The 15042-nt window shown below is 42.8% G+C and overlaps 1 protein-coding gene across 7 annotated transcripts in view; it reads left to right on the forward strand.

Annotated features, from left to right (window-relative positions):
* The window catches only part of METTL24 (methyltransferase like 24), a 112935-nt gene that overhangs the window by 32848 nt on the left and 65045 nt on the right, over positions 1-15042 (forward strand). For 4 of the 7 annotated variants that reach the window (XM_027601176.1, XM_027601180.1, XM_027601179.1 and 1 more), the window contains exons 2-3: positions 1151-1249; positions 7877-8016. In XM_027601176.1, the coding sequence (XP_027456977.1) occupies positions 1151-1249; positions 7877-8016 (239 nt within the window). Of the gene's footprint in view, positions 1-1150; positions 1262-7876; positions 8017-15042 lie in introns of all 7 variants that reach the window. The other 3 variants (XM_027601178.2, XM_027601177.1, XM_027601175.1) reach the window with 1 other exon arrangement.

Consider the following 15042-nt stretch of genomic DNA (forward strand, 5'->3'; position numbering starts at 1 on the left):
TCTAAGCACCGTGCCGGAACCCCTACGCCAAGACACCCAGAGTCTTTCCTTATGTCAGACATTCACCGTGCCAGCTGCCGGGGCTTCTCTCCACCCACCCGCTTCCCCACCCCCACACCCTGAGCCCTACTCTCCCGGTTAGAATCACAGCGAGCCTCTGGGAGGCTTCTAAGCGGTGGTAACTATGGGTGGGGGACTTTGAACTCGAGGAAGGACTTCATGGCTAGTGCTTCCCTTCAACTGGGGGGATCCCACTTTTGTTTCTTGCAGACCACTGCGATCCCTAACCCTTCATCCATCCCATCACCCTTGCTACAAAAGGGGGCCTAGTGTTCATCTCTAACCGCTCTGCTTGTGGGAGCTCCTCACGTCCTCTGCTGAAAGGTGGCAGCCCCTTGGGGCACCTGGGCAGCTCAGTCGGTTAAGCATCTGACTCTTGATTTCAGCTCAGGTTGTGATCTCTGTGTCGTGGGTTCCAGCCCCGCATTCAGCTCCACGTTGGGTGTGGAGCCTACTTTAAAAAAAAAAAAAAAAAGGTGGCAGCCCCTTGCTAGAAGGCCACCCTTGTCGGCGCTGGTGGGGACAGCTTCAGGGTCCTCTCCTGCAGGTGCACAGCCCCAGATGCCTGGCATGCTGAGATCTGGAACACCAAGGGGTGCCGCCCCATCTCCCTGTGCTGGGGAAGGCGCCCAAGCGCCCTAAGGATTTCAGGCATTATGATGCCTCAACAACAAAACTGTCCCTTAGGGAGGGGCAGAGTTCTGAAGCTCTAGAAGCTTTGGAAACCGTAGTAGATAGGGGAGTTTTCCTTCGAATGGGGAGTGGCACTGTGTCATACAAAGCCACAGTTGGGAGAGCCTGATGGAGTCAAGTGGAGTTTGCTCTGGATCAGAAATCAGATGTCTGCAGGCCTTTGCAGTCTTTTGCTTAACCCAGTAGCTGGGCTTACTCAGGACCTGTTTGCTTCCCTGTGACTGTTGTGACCTTAATGACAACAGCTCCAGACAGGCTCCCCACCGCCTGTGCTGACACGTTCGTTTTGCAAGCAGCTAAAGCAGAGGCGCAGCCCCGCTGATAGTCTGTGTTCTTGTCACCCCCACTGCGAGCGCCTCCACCCTTTACACATGGACCTGTTTTCTCTCTTTTGCAGGGTCCCCGGTGGCATATAGATCTCCAGCCATGGGCGGGTCCTGCTCAGTCCCTGGATGAAGAAGTCTTGAGGTTCCTGAGATACATCAGCACCCCCCAGGTTGTATTCCAGGTGCAAGTGGGTTTGGAAACCCTGCGAAAGATGCTGAGCAGCCCCCTTTAAAAAAGGGTTTGATCAGTGAGGGGGTGGGGAGGTTCTCAGGGACTCCCGGGAGGGACTTGGTAAGGACAGAGTTTCTGAGGCCTTGCTGCTTAAATTTATCCACTTACTTAGAGGCAGATAAGATGCCTCCCATTTGCTTCAGCATCTTCTGCCTTCCAAGGGTATTGTCATCTTGAAATGTTTTAATGATTCATCCCGACGTGTTTTAAAGATCCACTTTAGCAAATTGCTTTGGAAAGCCATTTGAAGCGACAGATTCATGCCCGTGAGTAGGCAGTCAAGTGTGTCACAAAACAAAACCATCATCTGGAGGTTCAAGTTCCATTTTGTATTTGGAGGAATATGCCTTTTCACTCTTCTCCCACAGACGCTTGGCAGACCGAGACCCGCTAGGCCAGAGAGCCGAGGAGATGTTGCAGGCAGTCTGAGAAGCTACCGAATCCAAAGGCACTCAGTTCTTACTGCACTGAAAATCATGATGGAGCATCGGCCTTTATTAGTCACTTAACACACTGTGACAGCTCCCGCCTAGGCTGAGTCTGTGCCCCCAGCAAGGAAAGGGACTGTCCACTAAGCAGAGTCTATGGCTCTTGACACGCCAATCAGGAGATTTCCATCCTCAAGTAGCCTGATCCCGGGGACAGAGAGACAATAGAAAAGATCAAAGCCCAAGGGAAACTTTGCCCTGAACTGAGAGGTGTTAGGAAATTAGGAACTCACCCTGCCTAGAAGGTACGTAGGCCCACTGGGAAGGTGCCCTGGGGGGCTGGTGTGGCACTGGAGGCCCCAGGCTCTCTTGGTGCCCCTCCAGCCCACTGGTTCTGGGCATCCTACTTCTCCTCCAACACCTTCCTGGCAGCAGAGCCCATTTTTCATCTGTGGAGAGAATATGTTTCTAGATCTTTGGAAGGCTAGTTTAGGGGTAAAAGAAAGTCCCATTTTTCATATGATGCAGTCAGACAATTGGATCTTAGTATCTGTCACCTAGACATGGAAATTAAAGCTTGTTGAATTAATCATGAGTTATGTAGGATGATAAATTGATCCCTGTGCTTTACATAATTTCATCTTATTTTGCTGCTGCAAATTAATTTGGTGGACTTTCATAGACTTAATTAAAATGTTGAAATTTTAATTTTATGGTTTGGTTTTTACATGAAGGACCTCTTGACTGCTACTTTTTTTTTTTTAAAGAATTTATTTATTTATTTGAGAGAGAGAATGAGAGACAGAGAGCATGAGAGGGAGGAGGATGAGAAGGAGAAGCAGACTCTCTGCTGAGCAGGGAGTCCGATGTGGGACTCGATCCCGGGACTCCAGGATCATGACCTGAGCCGAAGGCAGTCGCTTAACCGACTGAGCCACCCAGGCGCCCTTGACTGCTACTTTAAGAAGCCCTTAAGACACCAGAGAAAAATGTGAGGTGTTAGCCTTATGAATTTGAGAACTGTGGGCTCCACCCCCCAAAATAAATTGTCCAAGTAAAAGTCTCCAAATTCCATTTTATATGTATTTCAGGTTAATGTTCTGTAACTTATAAAAGGCATATTTACTTAGAAGAAGCTCATGAGGCATGAAAGGGTTATTTCAAGCCCCTCTTGGATTTTTCCCATGAGTTATACTTTGAGAGGAGAAACATTTTGAGGGGAAAAGAAAAGCATCCTACAATGTAGCCTGATGTGACCCTGGGCAATTTATTTTGCTTCTTTGGCTCTTACTGTTCTGATCTTGAAAAGGAAGAGAGTTATTAAATTATTTCTTAGGTTTCTCCCAGTTCTGTGAGCTTATACTCTGCCGAGAGTAGTATAGGATCATCATTGACTAAGTATTTTTGAGCACCTACTTCGTGCCAGGAGCTGTGCCAGGCCCTGGGAATACAGTTTCTGCCCTCAAGCAGCTAAGAAACTAGTTGGGAAGGTAGATAAATGGACATATTATTCAGTTTGATGAGTGTGACAATAAAGATCTGGTTGTTGAAGCTCACTAGAAGGATTTTCATCCTCCAGAAAAACTGAGGTAAAGTTCTAGATCTCACAGCGGTTTTGTAATCAGGGGTCGTTTTGCCCAGGCGAGGTCCTATGTTTTCTGTACTTCTAAGTCACTGGGAAGCCAGCAGGTGGGAGCTCATCAGAGGTGACACTAACTGATTCTTAATCAGAATCTTTTGCTAAACAGTGTTCCCTCCCCCTCTCTATGCAATGCAGAGGTTTTTGGTTTTTTTTTTGTTGTTGTTTTGTTTTTTTGGCTGTTTTGGGGGCTTAGCCTTCATTTAGAACTCATCTTGACAAGGAAAGCCTACAAAACTGGAAGAATATTAGAGTCACTATTCCCTAAAATTTGCACACAGTTAGCAGTAGTGAGTCATAATGGGCCAGGGAGGAAAAAAACCCTCTGAAGGTACTAAAGCAAATTCTACCCCCATCCTCTTATGCTGCCTTTTTAAAATTAAAAAAAAAAAAAAAAAAAAGATCTCCCTCAAATCTGTGTTCAAGCTTGCGCAGCAAGGCCCGGCATTAGATGTGTGCATCACCGATGTATTCATTCCTCAAGTCAGCAGGCATTTGTTAAACACCTGGTGGCCAGCACTGACTAGGGTGGACAAGCCGAATCCAATACTGACACATACTGGCAGACAGCTGGGATGCGAGAGTTGTGTGCTCTCTAACGGGGGTGGGGGTGGGGTACAGATGGGTGGGGGAGTTTCCCCAGACCAGGGGAGCTTAGAAACAGAAACACAAGGCAGGGGACAGTGCGGCATTAGACCTCAGTGGGGTGGCACCCCTGGACTTGTACATTGTGGTGGCCCTGATGGCACGAGACACTGAGGTCCTGAAGTTTTAAGGAAACACCAGAGGATGGGATGTTTGGTAGAGTGTGCACAACATCGAGCTCAGTTTAATTAGGTATTGTTTTCTAATGTCAAAGACCAGAATTACATCTCTGAGTTCCAGAGTCGATGATACGCTGTCTGCTGCTAACAAGAAATGGTTAAATCATAAACACAGTGCTCTGTTCTAAGGAAAGGCTCCAGATCCAGCTTTTTATGGCCACCCCCAAACCATATGCCTCTAGGAAGCAGGCCTTGCAGCACAAAATTAAGCAACAGTTGCTGTTTTAAAAAAGAAAAAATAGATTTTAAAACATTATCTGTCTATCCATCCATCCATCTATCTATCTATCTATCCATCCATCATCCATCCATTTATCCATCCATCCATCCATCCAATCATCTACCCATCTATCTATTTGTAAGAATAACATAAAAATCCAAGCCCTGGAGATGCAGACTTTACAACTTTATAACAATCATATCTGTTATATTTACTGCTACACACACACACACACCCCGGGATAAAAGCAACAAAAATACAACTCTTTCCTTAAATTTTGCCTTTCAAAATAATGGTATTACATAAACATGCAATTGATCATTGAAGTGATTCTGCCAGAAGTCCCCAAATTTTAAGGGCTCCCTTTGCCAGATTCTGCTTATGGGTTGCCAGAAATTCTGTTCCATCTTTTGAGATACCAAATGAAATGGGAATAAACTAATCCCTTTATGGGCTGCCTGGCTGGCTCAGTCGATGGAACATGTGACTTTTGATCTCGGGGTTGTGAGTTCGAGCCCCACATTGGATGTAGAGATTAAAAAATAAGTAAGTAAATAATATTTAAAAAAATAAATGAATCCCTTTAAGTTAAATAACTAAGATGCATTTCAGAAAATATTTTTTCCTGGAGTCTCTTCTCCTTTGTCCAGGCCTAATTTGCTAAAATTACAAGGGGAATTAGAGAGAGAGAACATAATTACTGGAGTTGGGGCTTAGCTAGGAGTTACTGCCCTCAATTATTTTGCCTGCAAGAGTTTCTTGAAGCCCTGACCAGAAATCTTAATGAGAAAGTTTGAAAAATCAATATTTAATTAATTTTTAGGAGCTGAATTTTACCGAGTACTCCTAGTTGTTTTCAAAAGCTAATGTCTACCAGTGAGATGGTTAATAAATGGTTAAAATGGAAAAACTCCTGTGTTATATTTTTGAGCGAGGAGAGGAAAGGGCAACATTAGCAGAGAGATTGAATGGAAAAGAATGTCTTTTCAGCAGGGATATATCTGTGCAAGATGAAATCTGCGGAAGAAGAAATGCTTGAAGTGTCAGCTTTAATAGACTAAAACTCTCCTCCCCAACATTGAAAGGAAGGGCAGCTGAACTCAGTGCCCTGAACCTTGACCCTTATTATTTCTGATTCTTGGAGGCCCCTCCCTAAGTGTCATTGCCTGCGTGGCTGGCTTTTTGCTAGGGGTGGGTTTGGAGGGGTTGCTGTTTTCATTTTAAAGCTCAGTCCCAAGTGTGGCCTCCTCCCTGAATTTGCTAAGGCGCAGGTGAGGCCAGGCTGGATCATTTCAGTGGGGCTTTACAAAAGGGTGTCTGTAAACTCACAGGACCACCTGCAGAAGAATCACCTGGAGGAGTGTATTAAAATGCATGTTCCCAGGCATCCGCCTCAAAGATTCAGACTTTACAGATCCGGAGTGGGCCTCAGGAATCTGTATTTTCAAGTACCTCCCGGATCCACCAGAATGTAGGTGGACCACACCTTGAGAAACATGGCGGGAGAGGCGAGACTTAAGTTTCAGTGGTGTTAGGAGAAAGTTAGGAACAAGAACCTGTGAATGTCCGTATCCTGTTCTGTGATTAGGGAGGTTCTTAGGGAAGAGTACGCACAAAGAAATGGGCATCATCATACCACTTTAATAAAAGTACTCTAGGAAGCTGCCCTAGAGCGAATGGGACAGGCTTAGGAGGTCCAGCTATGCTTTAGGGGCCTACAGAACTGCCTAACTGACCACCTGCAGGGGGTCAGAGCGTGGGGCAGAGCGACAATGAAGGTGCCGATGTTTAAGGCACAGTAAACTGCCCACTACTAACACGGGCCCAGTGAACACATCGAACATTGGTTAATTAGATTAGCAGTTTTTCCTCCCTTGGTGGGTGAGTGGGGCCTAGGAAGTGGGCAGACAGAGGCACAATTTCCACTTATCGGTGGGAGAATAGTAAGAAGTGAATTATACAAATTAACATGTTGATGCACCCACTTAATAAATGTATTCTGTAATAGTTGCTTGAGAGAAGATTCAATTCCATTTTCTATTATTTTTTCCCTTTAAGCAGTGATAAGACATCAGTTGAGGGAGAAGAATACATATATAGGGTTTCATATTTTAAGCTTCCCTCTAAATTGTCCAAATCCTAGCAATGGACTCTCTCCTTTATCTCTGATAAATAGCGCTGGATGATTTTTCCAGGCCAGCAGCCCTAGATTATGGCACGAGTAAGGGAGATGCCATATCCATTGAATAGGCTCCGTTTATATAAGCTATTCAGATTAGAATTTTGGAAGCTCCATTGAATAAAATAATTGGGCAAACTTAGAGTATCTTCTTCAGAAGAAAATAATTTGCTGTTATGTTTTCCAGTGAATCAGAGCAATGAACCTGAGAACATCGTTTGCACATGGAGTGCTCTGTTGTTCATGATGTGACAGCCAGAGCTGCTGCATGATTCATGGAGCATCATGATGATGATGGGCATTTTGAGGGGTTAGGGGGAAAACTGATGCTCAGTAATGTAATACTGGCCATAGAAGAATACCTTGGTCACAGAACCTGCTTTCTTTGGTTCCAGCAGCCTCAGGCATGCACACTGTGCCAGCCTTAAACACAAGTCAGAATTCCTTATACAGGGTCTTAGCTTAATGTGCATTTGAAATCAGAGACTTGCTTCTGCTTGATTTAGATACATGTTCCCTTTGGTTTCCTTATCTAATTTTGATGGATGAGTTAAAAGAAGCGCTTTGGTTAGCTCAGGAAGAGCTTCCTTTCTGCGTGGGGCTCTTGCTCTTCTCCCCTAGGAGGAAGCTCATTAGTACACTGTTTCACAAAGAAATGGTTTGGGGAACAGGGATGGCAAATTCATTTCACTTGGCCCTTGATCAGCTGTTTACCTGGGATAACGCATGCTACCTTTCTGGACCACGGTGGTCCCAGCTTATCTGCCTGAGATAAGGAATTGATAATCTGTATCCTTCTGAGACCCGTGCCCACCATCATATCTTAAAACTTCCTGTAGGAACACTGTGAGTTATAGACCTCGGTGTTTTGCCAGCACTGTTCTCCATGTCTGGAATGCCCTTGATCTCAGCTTCTTGGTCAACTTCTGTTCATCCTCCAAGGCTAACACAGCCTTTCTGGATCCCTCCTCTCCGCCACCTTTGCTCCTGACTTGTTCGCCCTTGCTCACTCTGTGCTATACAGCTATAGTAGCTCTCAGCTTCCCTTCAAGCCTACCTGTAGTCTCCACAGGTTTCCTTCTAGATCCAGTGTTTGGAGTTCCTCTGAACATTTGACAGCTGTCTTGTGTTTCCCTGGGGAAAGGAGTAGTTAGCAGTGGAGAAGGATGTAACTCTCCTGTTATGGCTTTCAGGGACTGGGGAAGCAGTTACTCCCTACCTGCCATTTATCATCCAACACTTTAAATTATTCATATTGATTTCGAATCCTTACAGATTGCATGCAATCACATGAGCACAGACAGCCTCGCTACTGACTCCAGCCCTGCAAAGAAGCCTTGGTCAGTCTGTCTTGATGACAGGTTTGGCTTAGCTCATCAAATCCGCAGCAAGCAATGCCGCCTCTACTCTTTAGGGTAAGTGCATTCTGTAGTGGAAGAACACAAAACACTCTTGCAAGTGGCCAAGGCTTTTTCAGCAACACAAAGTTATGAACGGTCGTGGTGTGTAACAGGTGCTATACTTTGCCTCCTGCCATCATTTCAGACCCCTCTGGCTGATATGTAACTGTGGGCACTGCACTTGCAGATCACCAGAAGTGGCCGGGGGCCATTTTCTCTCCCATTGGGCTAGTGGCAAGTTGGCAACTTCAATTTTCAGCATGATGATGATCCTCTTGGTGAAGCCAATGATTTCCAGCTGGAATTATAGCATCCTTATTACAAAGAAAGAGATGTTAAGAATTAAGAGAAAGAAGAACAGCAAGCATATTAGAAATTCTATACACACGATGAGTGACCCAAGATGAATGGCACTGTTGTTGGATTTTTATGTTTCGGGCCAATGGTAAATCTGTGTGTACTTTACATTAAAAAGAAAGAAAAGGGAATTCTTGTGAAAACAGTGTGATTTTGTCAAAACTGTGGGAAATATTAATATTCATTTATTCAGGCTGAGAATGACCTAAATATACAAATGGATTTAGAGAGCCTTCTCCAAAAGGGCAAATATAAAGTAATGAGACTATTTCACCAATTACAGTAGTACTCACATCCAGACCTGAACTTACAAATATGTGCCTCAAAAAAAGGCAGAGAAGAGTTATTTTTATTGGGAATACCCTATTCCACAGACTCTTTGTGGAAGCTATGTGATGAGGTTCTTAGGCAAGTCCCTTGAAGTCCATTACAAAAGTACTGGGGACCCTAACAGGTGTCTTGGGCTTGTTTCTCACTGATAGGTTTCAGCACTTCTGTGATTTACATTCACGTACATGAGTAACAACTCATGAATCCTAGAAGATAAACGGGGGGGAGCAGGGGGCAGACATTTGGGTATGTGCCCAGAGGATCACCATCATTGTCAAACTTTACCAAACAAGAATTCTTAGTTACAGTCATTGTGAACTTTTTGTAAAAACGAAAGGTTCAAATAAGAGTTTCAGGATAATGGAACCATTCTTCTATAGGTTCACTGAAGAGTCAGTATCAACAAGGGAGCTTGGTACACACAGTAGGCACTCAATATATGTTTGCTACATAAATGATTGCTCCAGGTAAGGAGACTAGGGAGAGACGCTGGTTATGCTGTGATTTAAACCAGGAGGCTGAGGCTTAGGAAATTAGTTGCTCAGCCACTTCATTAGAACAGAGGGGAGCCCACCAGCTATGCTTCAAGCTTATAGAAAGAATGGGAAGTTTTGACAGTAGCCTTTATTTTCTATCATATTAAAAATGTATGAAAGTAGGTCATAAAAGTAATTGCATAGTACCACATGCAAATTGGAGATCTCAGCTTGGTCCTGTTTTCCTGCTCTGAACTGCCTTTATATTTTACTTATTATTTTACAATCTGGAATAATTTCATTTAAAGCATATCCCTGAGTAAAATGAACCTGGGAAAGCTGTTGCCGGGGTGAGGGGGATTCTTTAAAATTCCTTTTTGCTTTCCTTAAACGTCAGAGCCATTAGATAAGATAGTTCTGCTCTAAGATTTCAGATGACTTCATGTAAAAAGGTAGTTTCTTACTTTCATTGAAATGTTCACTATTCAAACAATTTTATAAAGAGCACATAGGAACAGTTGAATTCTGCTGGGAACAGACGTGACTAGATTATAAGGGCCAACATTTGATTCAAAACCAAAAAAATGCTTAATTGAAAACTGGAAACTAAAAAAAATATTTCAGATGGGTAAAAAAAAGGATGCTTTGGATTGTGGATGTGCAAGGAGGTTGCCCTGTGACTCAGGACTGAGAGTCAGGACAAGCCTACCCCCTTCTCAGGTGAATTCCTTGCCTGGAGACAGGTAAATAGCCAGCTGACAACATTCCTTTTGATGCTGAGGGAAGAAAGAGACCCAGGCCAGAAGCGGTGGTCCTGAAATGAGGCACAAGAATGGGGGATGTGGGGCCTGGATTCTCAGTGTTCAGGAGTATTGGGGTAGTTGCAAGATGGCAGGGAGGGCAGGTGGCAGAGGGGTCATGGGGCCCCTACACCAGGCCAGTATATGCTCTCAGCCCCAGGACTCTGGTAGTAGCAAGACCAGGTCACTGCTGTGCCCAGTCATTCCCAGGCCGACTGAGGATGACGGATAAAGCCGCGGCTCAGGGTAACCTTCCTAGAGAGGAGGAGAAATCTGAGGACAGAGGAGCAGAAGACAAAGGCTGCATGTCTTTCCTCCATCCCAAGAACTAAAGCAGGAATCACCTCCATCTTATCTCCGAGTCTGGAATGTCTTTCCAGGAGTCAAAGCTTTTTATTCTGCAGTTAATGTAAAAGCATCTTTTCCGGGAGAGTGCACTCTGTGTGAAGTTAGGTTGAAAATGAAAATCAGATCCTTTTCAACTTTGAAATGGGGGTAGAATAGACCAATTAAGATAGGGGAAAGTGCTGTACAGGAAGGTTATGTTACAGGGAGGGGGAAGAGAAGAGAAAGGAGGGGCTGTGGGTTTAGATGATCATGTCATCTGCCTGACCTCTTCGGCTGGGGCCCGCCCTGTAAGTCTTCTGTGTGAGGTGGAGGGGGAGGATTCGGGGGGAGGAGGGTGGTAGCTAAAGTGAGCGGGGGAAAAATCACCTATTTTATCCTGCCTGTCAAAGTTTGTTATTTCAGGGGTAGGCGCGAGAGTGGAAGAGGGAACTTGAGAAGGGATTATGCATAGGTAAATCTTTTTCATCTCTTTTTTAGTTCTCTGGTAGCTGGCACCATGTGGCATAAAGTCTCAGCATGAGACAGAAGAATGTTTGATAGATGACACACAGTTAGGCAACAACCAGTATCTTAGGCAGAAAAGCTGGGACTTCTGGGTGCCATGAGCATTTCAAGAGGAATGAACAAGCTCCAGAGCCAAACATTTTCAACTTGTAATAGTTTAATTCACATAGCCGGAGCTCGTGGTATATATGAATGAGGAATCAGAAAATCATGGACCCAAAGATCCTTTTTAGATAATTTTTTTCCTAATCAGCACCCCACCCCATGAAATTTTAAAGCCATAGATAAACTGCCTGTTTGTGTAATGTGTGTATCTGTGCTTTCTGTGTAAAAAGAGGAAGTTTTCTTGGCTACCAAGAATGGATTTTTGCCACCTTAGGGGTGATATCTTCCCTGTTGAGAATATATGTTTTAGATGAAATCTTGGCATTTCACGCAATGTTATTTAACAAAAACTAACAATTATAACATATTTTTACCCACTATTCAGTGTCATTTGTGCTTTGAAAAACCTATTTCTCCCCCTCTAGTTGTTGCCGGTTTACAGATCTAATCATAATCACCTCAATAATTAGATAATAGATAACCTAATTATCTATTAGATCTCATAATCGATGAAATTTGGCCACTTGGCCAGATTCTCTGGGTCCTGCAGCATTGAAGAATGCATTCCTGAAATTCCTAGGGACACAGTTGTCTTACTTCTTCCCACGCTTATGCCTTCAGTGGTCACAGTTAGAAACCTTCCCTATATCTGCTTTTATTTATTTTTTTAAACAGTTTTGTTGAGTCATAATTCACATACCATACAATTCACTCATTTAAGACACACAGTTCAATGGTTTTTGGTCGCTACAGTCAAATTTAGAACATTTTCATCACCCCAAAGAGGAAGCCATATACCCAGTAACGGTCATTCCCATTTTCTCTCCAACACCTTTCCTGCTTTTCGCCCCTCATCCTAGGCAACCACTAATCTACTCTCTGTCCATAGATTTGCCTATTCTGGACATTTCATATAGATGGAAGCATGCAACACGTGGCCTTTTGTGACTGGCTTTTTTCACTTAGCATAAAGGTTCATCCATGATGTAACATGTATCATTACTTCATTCCTTTTTATGGCCGAACAGTATTCCATTATATGGATATACCACATTTTATTTATTCACTCATCAGTTGATGGACATTTGGGTTGCTTCCACTTTTGGGCTGTTGTGAATAATGTTGCAGTGAACATTCATTGTGTGGACATATGTTTTCACTTCTCTTGGGGATATTTTTCCTTCTTCCTTCGGTAACAGATCTTGTGAGTTTTGCAGGGCACCTGGCACCTTGCTGAAGACTGCATACCCTAGCCTTCCTTGAGGCTGCAAGTGGCCATATGACTAGCTTTGAGCAATGAGATATAGTGAATGTGATGTGTACAACTTCTAAGCCATGCCCTAGGAAGAAAGGATGTGACCTTCATTCTCCTTGTACTTTTCCTGCTGGCTGGAATGCAGATGTGGTGGCAGGGAATGGAACAACTGTCTTAGATCATGAGATAGAAGCCTTATGATCTACCTTTCTTGCTTCATAGAATAAACATTAAGTAGAACATCCCTATAAAGAGAATTTTCTTTTTTTTTAAGATTTTATTTATTTATTTGACAGAGAGAGAGAGAGCACAAGTAGGCAGAGCAGCAGGCAGAGGGAGAGGGAGAAGCAGGTTCTCCGCCGAGCAGGGAGCCCAATGCGGGGCTTGATCCCAGGACCCTGGGACCATAACTTGAGCCAAAGGCAGACGCTTAACCGACTGAGCCACCCAGGCGCCCCTAAAAGAGAATTTTCTACAGCGAATTCTCTTTCCAGTTAAATAAGAGCAGAAAATGATTTTCTTACAGACTAAATACATTTTTGCTGTAAGTAATAGTTTTGTTTTGGTTATTTCATTATTTTACTATAGTTATTTGTTCAGAAATCTCTCTTCATTACCACCGGTGAGCTTCAGATCAAGGGTTATATTTAATTTATCTATTTGTCTCTGGTGTCTAGTATAGTGCCTTAAACATATTAAAGTGCTTTTTAAAAAATATTTATTTATTTGAGAGAGAGTGAGCAAGAGAGAGAGCACAAGCTGGAGGAGGGACAGAAGGAGAGGCAGAGGGAGAAGCATACTCCCCACTGAGCAGGGGGCCTGACATAGGGCTCAATCCCAGGACCCTGAGATCATGACCTGAGCCAAAGGCAGACGCTTAAATGACTGAGCCACCCAGGCGCCCCTTAAAGTGCTTTATAAATATTTGTTTATATACACAAATAAGACAGTGAAACATAGCCTGCCCCGTTGCCGTGTTGGATACTGTACTATGTATTCTGAGAATTCCAGACCCTACCTAATTTTCTGGTTTTCTCTCACTTGGAGCAACATTTTGTAGATTTGTCTGTCAGCACTCATCTCATTGCTCAGTACTTGGGATTCAGAAATAAGCAGAATATTACACTGTGTGTTAACTAATTTGAATTTAAATAAAAATTTGAAGAAGTACCATTTGAAGAAATGAAAGTAAGAATTATAGACATTGATTCAATGAATGCTGTTTATTACTTTCCAATTTAGTACACTTATGTATTAAGTGTATCTTATTTAGTAATATAAATTACCCCAAAATGACAAATTTCAATATTTTGATGTTATTTAGTGTATCATACACAATAGTTCCTCGCTGTTTGATGATGAATTTAAATATATATGTGTGTGCTTATGATATCTCTAATAGAGAACACTTGTACATGTGTAGAGAATTTCTGGAAGGATACACAAAAAAATGCTGTGATTATCTCTGGAAATTAGTGGCCAAAATTTCTAGAGCTAGAAAACTTTTACTTTTCATTTTATCTATTTCTTTGAACTCTTTCTATGAGTATTGCTATTTTTTATTATAAAAATTAGTTTAAATTGAAAGCATATCAATATATAATAAAGTGCCTTACTAAAAAATTTAGTTACAAAAGTCTATGTGCTTAATTTAATCCTTAAATTTTTTTTGAAGTCTTGATTAAAATACATATTTTAGAGTAGAGAATGTTTCCTTGAAAACAATATTGAGAAAATTCACAGAAAGAAATTATTCAAATTTCTCTACTCTAGAAAGTTTATATACAAATTATATTTAATGAGTACTTTTTTTGACATAGTGTTCTCTTAGTAAAGCTACAAAACTGCCATTTTTCATGAGATGACCCATAATAACACTGGTTTGCTCATCTAAGTTTCAACATATTCAATTAAGTGAAAAATCGCTTGGGGCAGGTGAATTTGGCAACATTCTGATCTATACAGAAAGAAATCTGTCTACGAAAAAATGTTTCATCATTTTTATTCAATTCTTGGACGTATAGTTCATGGCAGGTTTATGAGTTAGCTGTTGCTGTACAACAAATCACTCTAAAATTCAGTAGCTTAAAACCATTATTTATTCTTGCTTATATGTCTCCACATCAGCTGTGCTCCAGTTGATTGAGTCTGGGCTCAGCAGGGAGGCTTCAAAGTGAGGTGGCTAAGGGCAGTTCTGTTTTTCATAGAAGGCTGGAGGTTTGGCTGGGGTACCTCTGCCTCTCATATCTCTTATTGTCCTGAGACAGCAAGCTACCCAGGGTAAGTTTTCATCATGAGGATGATACGAGAGGGTGGATAGAAGTACTTAAAGCCTAGTCTCAGAACTGGCATACTGTCACTCCCTTCCAAAAAGCAAATTATATAGTCAAGCCAAAAAATCAAGGGGCAGGAAAGGACACTCTGCCCCTGATGAGCATAGCATGGCAGTAGTATGAAGGAGTGAAGAGTTAGAGCCAGCAAGTCAATCTGCCACACCAGATTAGATCATGGAAAAATTGGGGGGAAACTAGGATAGAGATTACAATGGTCTGAGCTGTGTGGGTTCAATACGAGGTTAAAAATAGGAAACAGGGGAAGCCTGAGTGGCTCGGTTGGTTAAGCATCTGCCTTTGGCTCAGGTCATGATCCCAGGGTCCTGGGATCGAGTCCCTCATTGGGCTCCTTGCTTAGCTGGGAGCCTGCTTCTCCCTCTGCCTGCTGCTCCTTCTGCTTGTGCTCTCTCTCTCTCTCTGACAATAAATAAAATCTTTAAAAATCTATAAAAATAGGAAACAGGATCTGTCGGGTAAAAGGAATGGTAGCATTTGTGAGAGGAGTGCTAAATCTTCTAGCCAAAAGGGTAGAG

The sequence above is a fragment of the Zalophus californianus genome, chromosome 7, assembly GCF_009762305.2.
Source record: "Zalophus californianus isolate mZalCal1 chromosome 7, mZalCal1.pri.v2, whole genome shotgun sequence".
Taxonomy (NCBI): Eukaryota; Metazoa; Chordata; class Mammalia; order Carnivora; family Otariidae; genus Zalophus; species Zalophus californianus.